The 6,524-nt window shown below is 47.1% G+C and overlaps 3 protein-coding genes across 3 annotated transcripts; all 3 read left to right on the forward strand.

Moving 5' to 3' along the window:
• Nucleotides 1-350: 350 nt before the first annotated feature.
• W97_08561 (uncharacterized protein) lies at nt 351-1,879 on the forward strand (the record flags this gene model as incomplete). Its single annotated transcript, XM_007786329.1, has 5 exons — nt 351-958; nt 1,004-1,117; nt 1,167-1,437; nt 1,488-1,654; nt 1,705-1,879. The coding sequence occupies 5 exons, from the start codon at nt 351-353 to the stop codon at nt 1,877-1,879; spliced, it is 1,335 nt and encodes a 444-aa protein (XP_007784519.1).
• Nucleotides 1,880-2,205: 326 nt separating this feature from the next.
• Nucleotides 2,206-3,454, forward strand: W97_08562 (uncharacterized protein; the record flags this gene model as incomplete). The annotated part of the gene is made up of 6 exons (XM_007786330.1): nt 2,206-2,261; nt 2,349-2,614; nt 2,668-2,688; nt 2,736-2,822; nt 2,867-3,235; nt 3,279-3,454. 6 exons carry the CDS (start codon nt 2,206-2,208, stop codon nt 3,452-3,454), a joined length of 975 nt encoding a protein of 324 aa, XP_007784520.1.
• A 1,653-nt stretch (nt 3,455-5,107) lies between these two features.
• Nucleotides 5,108-6,078, forward strand: W97_08563 (uncharacterized protein; the record flags this gene model as incomplete). Its single annotated transcript, XM_007786331.1, has 3 exons — nt 5,108-5,180; nt 5,231-5,771; nt 5,982-6,078. The coding sequence occupies 3 exons, from the start codon at nt 5,108-5,110 to the stop codon at nt 6,076-6,078; spliced, it is 711 nt and encodes a 236-aa protein (XP_007784521.1).
• Between the last annotated feature and the right edge of the window lie 446 nt (nt 6,079-6,524).

Consider the following 6,524-nt stretch of genomic DNA (forward strand, 5'->3'; position numbering starts at 1 on the left):
CTTTGAAGTCTTATAGGAATAACCTTACTTCCAAGTTTGTCTCAGGCTTGCCCTTGGAATAACACTTCGTTTTAGCGGAATCCGAGTTATTATTCATACGATGGAGGGATCTGAGGTTTTCCAGAGTACCTCAGAGCGACTGCTCTTTGCTTTGGGACTTTCGCTTGCTGGTTTGGTCCTGTATGGTGTCTGTGTTATTTTTTATAGGCTGTACTTTCATCCTCTCGTCAAGTTTCCGGGGCCATGGATCAATGCTGTTTCAGATGTAAGGGATATCCCGTTCACTGTAGGCAGGAACTAAGGAAAGGCAGCTACCTGGAGTGGTATGGACATTGCAGGGTCGATTGCCCATGAAGACGAGAAAGCTACATGATAAGTATGGGCCAGTTGTTCGACTCAGTCCTGATGAGCTTGCGTTCAACACTCTCGGCGCTTGGGTGGACATCTATGGGCACCGAAATGGACGGAAGGACCTTTCAAAACATCCTATTCACGTGGGTGCTGTCGACCCATTGCCTGGAGTTCAGACAATTTCTATGGCCGATCACGACAATCATGCACGCCAACGAAAAGCCCTGTCCCACGGATTCTCCAAGCAGGCACTTTGGTTCCAGGAGAGCATCGTTCAGGAATTCGTGACCAAATTGATGAACAACATTCATCAGTTTGCTGAGAAGGGAGAAGTATTCGACATTGTGAGATGGTTCAACTTTATCACGTTCGATGTTATCGGCGATCTTTCCTTTGGTGAATCATTTGGATGTTTGGATCGAGGCGAATTTCATTTCTGGATCACCCTGATCTTCGATGCTGTGAAAGCCGGTGCAATCGAGCAGGCCTCGAGACGTTTCGCGACTGCTGGTTCGCCCACGCAGAAATTCCTGATGAAATTTGCCCAAGGTGCACTGGCGAAACGTCGAGCGGATCATTTGGCATACAGCAGGGAAAAGGTGATGAGGTGAGAGGAGCACAGGAAGATATAGCTTTTGCTGACGAAATCAAGGCGACTTCAAGCGAAAGGCAGCGATCGCAAAGACTTCATCCATTACATCCTGAGACAGGCAGAGGTGTATGATCTCTCTCAGGACGAAGTCATTGTCAATGCAGCATTGTTCATGTAAGTTGACAACGCGGCGAGAATAGCGACCAATCTGACTTCCCTTCAGTGTCGCTGGGAGCGAAACTACTGCAAGCTCGCTTGCAGCGTTGACGAACAATCTGCTTAGGCATCCGGATGTCTATGCAAAACTGAAAGAGGAAATTCGAACAACCTTCAGATTCGAATCGGACATCCGGTTAGAGGTTGCCAATAGTCTGCCATATTTGAATGCATGCATCGAGGAGAATCTGAGAATCTTTCCACCGGCTCCAATTGGTTTCTTGCGTGCCATTCAGGAAGGAGGAGATGTGATTGATGGGCACCAAATCCCTGGAGGAGTGAGTATACCCCTCAACTGTCACGAACGATTGCTCACTTCCATTTCCAGACTGCAGTTTCTGTCAGCTCGTGGTGCGCACATCATAGTACAGAAAACTTCAAAGATCCTGATCTGTTCCTCCCCGAACGCTGGCTTGACGACAAACGGTTCCAAGATGACAAGAAATTGGCCAGTCGACCTTTCTCGCTTGGACCGCGAGGTTGCATTGGGAAAGAGTGAGTTGAGAGGATCTGACTGAAACGAAGGGAAGCTAACATGTTGTCAGTCTGTCTTACCTTGAGATGCGACTGGTCTTGTGCCGACTGATTTGGAACTTCGACCTGGTCAATGCCGACGACGCGGAGGATTGGAATCCTGAAGGAGATATGAAGCATATGAAGGCATATTCGACGTGGCAAAAGCCTGGGCTGAAGGTGATGGCAGTCAAAGTCGAAAGGTAGCAAGAATCGTAGCTCGTTGAAGTAGTCAATCTTGTTACTACTCATGTGTACCGTCCCTATCACAACGAAATCTGAGATGCTCGCCTGAGGCAAGCACTTTCGACCACGTGATGTAATTATGTACTGCTCGTGACCAACTCCTCCCTGAACCTCGGGTATCTTCGGGCTGAGTTCCGGCTCCCTACCGTACGCGAGTCAGCCAGAGTATCGACTTCTACCATAGGCTAGTGTAGACTGCGGCTATCCTCTATATAGCTGAGGACTCCAACATGACTGATAGTCATATCTGCATCTTGATGTTGTCGTTGCTACATTCGGATTTCAAGATGAAATGGAACAAGTTGCCCAAGTACAATGACCTTCCTAGGGACAAGAATACTGGGTGAGTTCGCATGGATTCTCCCTTGCTTCTGAGGCCTTACAAATTGGAGGAAGGGCTTGCTGATGATTTTTATTTGGACGCCAAAAGTGATCGTACGGCGTGGGGCTTGTTCGACCAAGGTGGAGTCAAAGATCAGATTGGTACCATCAATCTTCTCACGCCAGAAGTTGTGGCAAATGCTGCAAAAGAGATTCGCTGTGGAAAGAGTGTTTCGTTGAACTGGGGGCTTGAGAAGATGCATCAACCAGGATTTGGACGCACAAGTCTTGTTCACAAGTTCATCGATTGGAGGGGAAAGGACGGTTATGACTTCTACTCGTACGACGACGAGATCACTGTCAACACTCAAACAGGTAGGAATTGAAAAGAAAATAGAGACTTCTATCGTTGCTGATACGGTTCACAGGAAGTCAATGGGATGGCTTGCGTAAGTCATTCTAGACGGCGCTGGACTCTACGATACTGATGGGAAAGGACACTGGGGCCACGGCAGCACAGGATTTTACTATAATGGCGTCCATCATGACGATCTGTTGAAAGGCTCGCATCTCGGGATTGATCGTAAGTCTCAAGATTTCCGTGTTGAAATCGTCTGACGAGCGAAGACTGGAATGATCGCGGAGGTATTGTAGGTCGAGGTGTCTTCCTGGACTACCAATCATGGGCGGAGCGTAACAACATCTCATTCAGTCCAATGTCACGGCATCGCATCACGCTGAAAGATCTGCTTACAATTGCCAAAGAAGAGAATGTGGACTTTCGCTTTGGTGATGTTCTCATTGTGCGAACGGGCTGGATCAAGTGGTATGAAGAGAACAGCCAAGAGGAAAGGATCAAGTACATCACGAATGGAAATGCATGGGTCGGCGTTGAAGGATGTGAGGAGACCTTGGAGTGGCTTTGGAACAATCACTTTGCGGCCGTCGCAGGAGATTCAATTGGATGGGAAGTCTGGCCACCAAACAAGGGATATCGTAAGTTGAGAAACAGCTGGAGGAAAAGTGCTAACCCGAGCAGGATTGCACGATCATCTTTTGTCATTGTGGGGCATGCCGATAGGAGAGATGTGGGATTTGGAGGCTTTGGCAGAAGAATGCAAGAGACAGAAAAGGTGGACATTCTTCTTGACGAGTGCTCCATTAAATACGACGGGTGGAGTAGCGAGCCCGCCAAATGCTTTGGCCATATTTTGAATGTAAATCAGATGCATTCTGGTAGAACTCGTGGGTAAGGCAAATTTGGACTTCCAACTTCGGGTCTTTCACGCTGCCCCCTTTTCCTTGCCCTTCTTAACACTCTACGTGGGTTTTTGGTTATCGCTTCCGATTAAAGCGATTATACTCATAGCAGATTCCTGCTCGTTGGAAGTCGGATGCTTACAGGATGGAGAAGTCGTGGAGAGGTTCGCGGATGAAGACCGAGTTGTTGCGGGGGCTACCATTTTCTGGGGAAAACGTTTGGCGGGCTTCTTGGCCTTCAATCGGTCGGCAGCTCACCTTCTCAACCTTCGAGCCGAACATCCCCGCTTTCGACTTCAACCTCACATGCTTCACCAAATGGCCTCATGCCATGGAATCAAGCAGCAAGCGCAAGACTGCAGCTGACGATAACGATGTCCTTGACTCTTCTGCTTCAGCTGCATCGTCTGATGCTCGAGTATACCCTCGAAAACGAGTAGCTCTGGCGGTGAGACACAAATGATGACTGCCCGAGATCGCTCAACTGACAATACATAGTGCGAAGTTTGTCGTCTCCGCAAGACTCGCTGCGATGCCGAGAAACCATCGTGCTCTTTCTGCACCAAGTTGGGAATCGAATGTATCTATAAGGGCCCGAGCAAAAGCGATCGAGCTCCCGAGAATGACAGCCCAACGACCGCACGTCTTGACAAGATCGAATCAACACTCGAAACCATCGCAAGAGTGTTAGAGCTTCAGCATGGAGGAGGAGAGAGACGAAAACCAAGTGCAACTACACCAATGTCGTTCACCGATCCTTTGGCGGCCTCACCTGTATCGGTATCAGGAGGAAGACAATCAGTACCGAAAATGCCCAATCTGTTTTCGTTTAGAGGGCCGGACCCTTGGGCATATGATTGCACCCAAGAGTTCTTCACCGACCAGCTTGAATCGCTTACCGATATGATACATGTCGATTTGCGAAACTTGAATCTTTCCCGGCCCTATTTGTGGACATTGCAGCAGTCTTTCGCCGAGAGTGTTCTCAAATGGCTGCCGCTTTTTGATCATGAAGCGGCTGCTGCTCATTTAAAAAATGCTCAAGCATGCAAATATGGGATTGAATCGCCGTCTTCGTGTTTAGTGTTTCTGATATTTGCAATTGGGGCTCTTGCAGCAGATACGACGCTGTATGTTGAAACCCTGGCGGAACTTCCTGGATTCTGGTATTATTGTCGGGCTTTCGAAATCATGAGGAATTTTCCCTCATTCAGCAAAGATCTTTGCGTGCTTCAATGCAGATGTCTTGCAGCGTGAGTTAAGTACACCTGTTGTTTTCGGAGCTAATGTGAAGCAGCATCTATTTCTTGTATGCAATGCGGCCATTGGAGTCCTGGAGATATACGTGTCAGGTTTCGCAAAACTGCATATTGTTGCTCAAGGCCGGTTTGATCGATTCGGAGCCTTCACAGTACCGAGATGCATTTAAAAGGATCTACTGGATTTGTTACGTTCTCGACAGGTGAGTCCACAATGCGACTTTGCGAACTTCTGATCTTCTGCTAATTCATTAGCGAGCTCGAGATCTGTTTGGAACTTCCACCCAGTGGGCTGCGCACATACGAAGCAACGATCTCTCTGCCCAGCAGTCATTATGAAGAGGAAGGCATGTACTGTTTATTGGCGTTGTCAGCTTTGCGCAGGCTTATGGTTGAAGTAGTCAACACTGTTGGATTAAAAGGTATGATGTCGCTGCTGCGTCCAAATAGCACGCTCAAATTTATTTTTCAGGTTCGACCGTGGCAACTTACGCGCCAGTCGTGACCATGGAACTGCGAAATCAGATCGATGACTGGTATCAACATCTGCCGAAACCCCTGAAGTTTCCTCCAACGCACACATTCTTATTTGACAAGAGAAGAGCGTATCTGAGGTCGCAATACCAAGCATTAATTGCAGTCGTCTTCTGGCCGTTCGTCCCAAGGAGCAAAGAGATGCTACTATTCGGACAGAATGGAGAAGATTCAGAGCGTGTGATGCGAGGAGCTGATGAATGCTTGAAAGCTGCGAGAGATTTTCTGAAAGGCGCCGAAGAGATCTTGACTCAGAAAACGGTTGACTCTCATGTCATCGTGCGCAGCTATTTCACGATGGCAGTCATGCTTCTCTTCACACTACCGAGCCAGGACTCAGATTGCGAGGCAACAGAGGACCATTTGCTCCTGGAAGAAGCTCTGCAGAACCTCAGCCATTGGGATGTTGTACCTTTCATGAAGAAGCCGCTGGAAGAGCTGGAAAGGATGGCTTTATCAAAGGGAATAAAGGGTACGAGGTAGGCAAAGATCTTACAAAGAAACTGGATGAAGATGATGTACGTAAAATTGTCTCACGAGGCGTTTAGAATACATCCGATGCCCGACCTTCTATATGTGACACCTCTAATGCTCTTGAGCAGATTTAATGCTATTTATCTAATGTACATCGCAATGCCTTCGTTCCTAGCATCAAATGGTCACCGAAACAACACAGACTGTTCAAACAGTTCCATGCAGCAAGTTTTCGGAGGCGATAATATCTGGCAAATGCTGCCGAAGAACCCGGACAAGGAAGCGGACTTCAACTCGGCGATGAAGATCTAGGATACGGTCCCACGATTTAACCTGGCACATTACCTGTAGGCCAGCATCACGAAGGAAATATCCACTAATGCCGATGCTATCACCGTGGTTGATGTCGAAAGTGGTCGAGGCCGATATCTTGAAAGTGTCATTCAGGAGAATCTAGATCTACCCGGTCGATTTATTCTTTAGGACTTGCCCTCCGTGATTGCTAATGTCGATAAGTTCGAGGTCACTTCCGAGGCTATAGCTTATAAGATCTTTAAGCCTTAACTTATAAAATATAGAAAGAAGTAATACTTTTTCTGTAGTTAATTTGCTAATACTTATCAATAAATGCAAAGTTTTACTATCTATACTATATACTATATAACTAGCTTAATACTAAGAGTATTGAAATTCTTTCCTAACTCTATTCTATATTTAAATAAAACTATCTACTACTTTAAATTATTAAGTTCTAGAGT

This window comes from Coniosporium apollinis (genome assembly GCF_000281105.1).
Source record: "Coniosporium apollinis CBS 100218 chromosome Unknown supercont1.55, whole genome shotgun sequence".
NCBI lineage: Eukaryota > Fungi > Ascomycota > Dothideomycetes > Coniosporium > Coniosporium apollinis.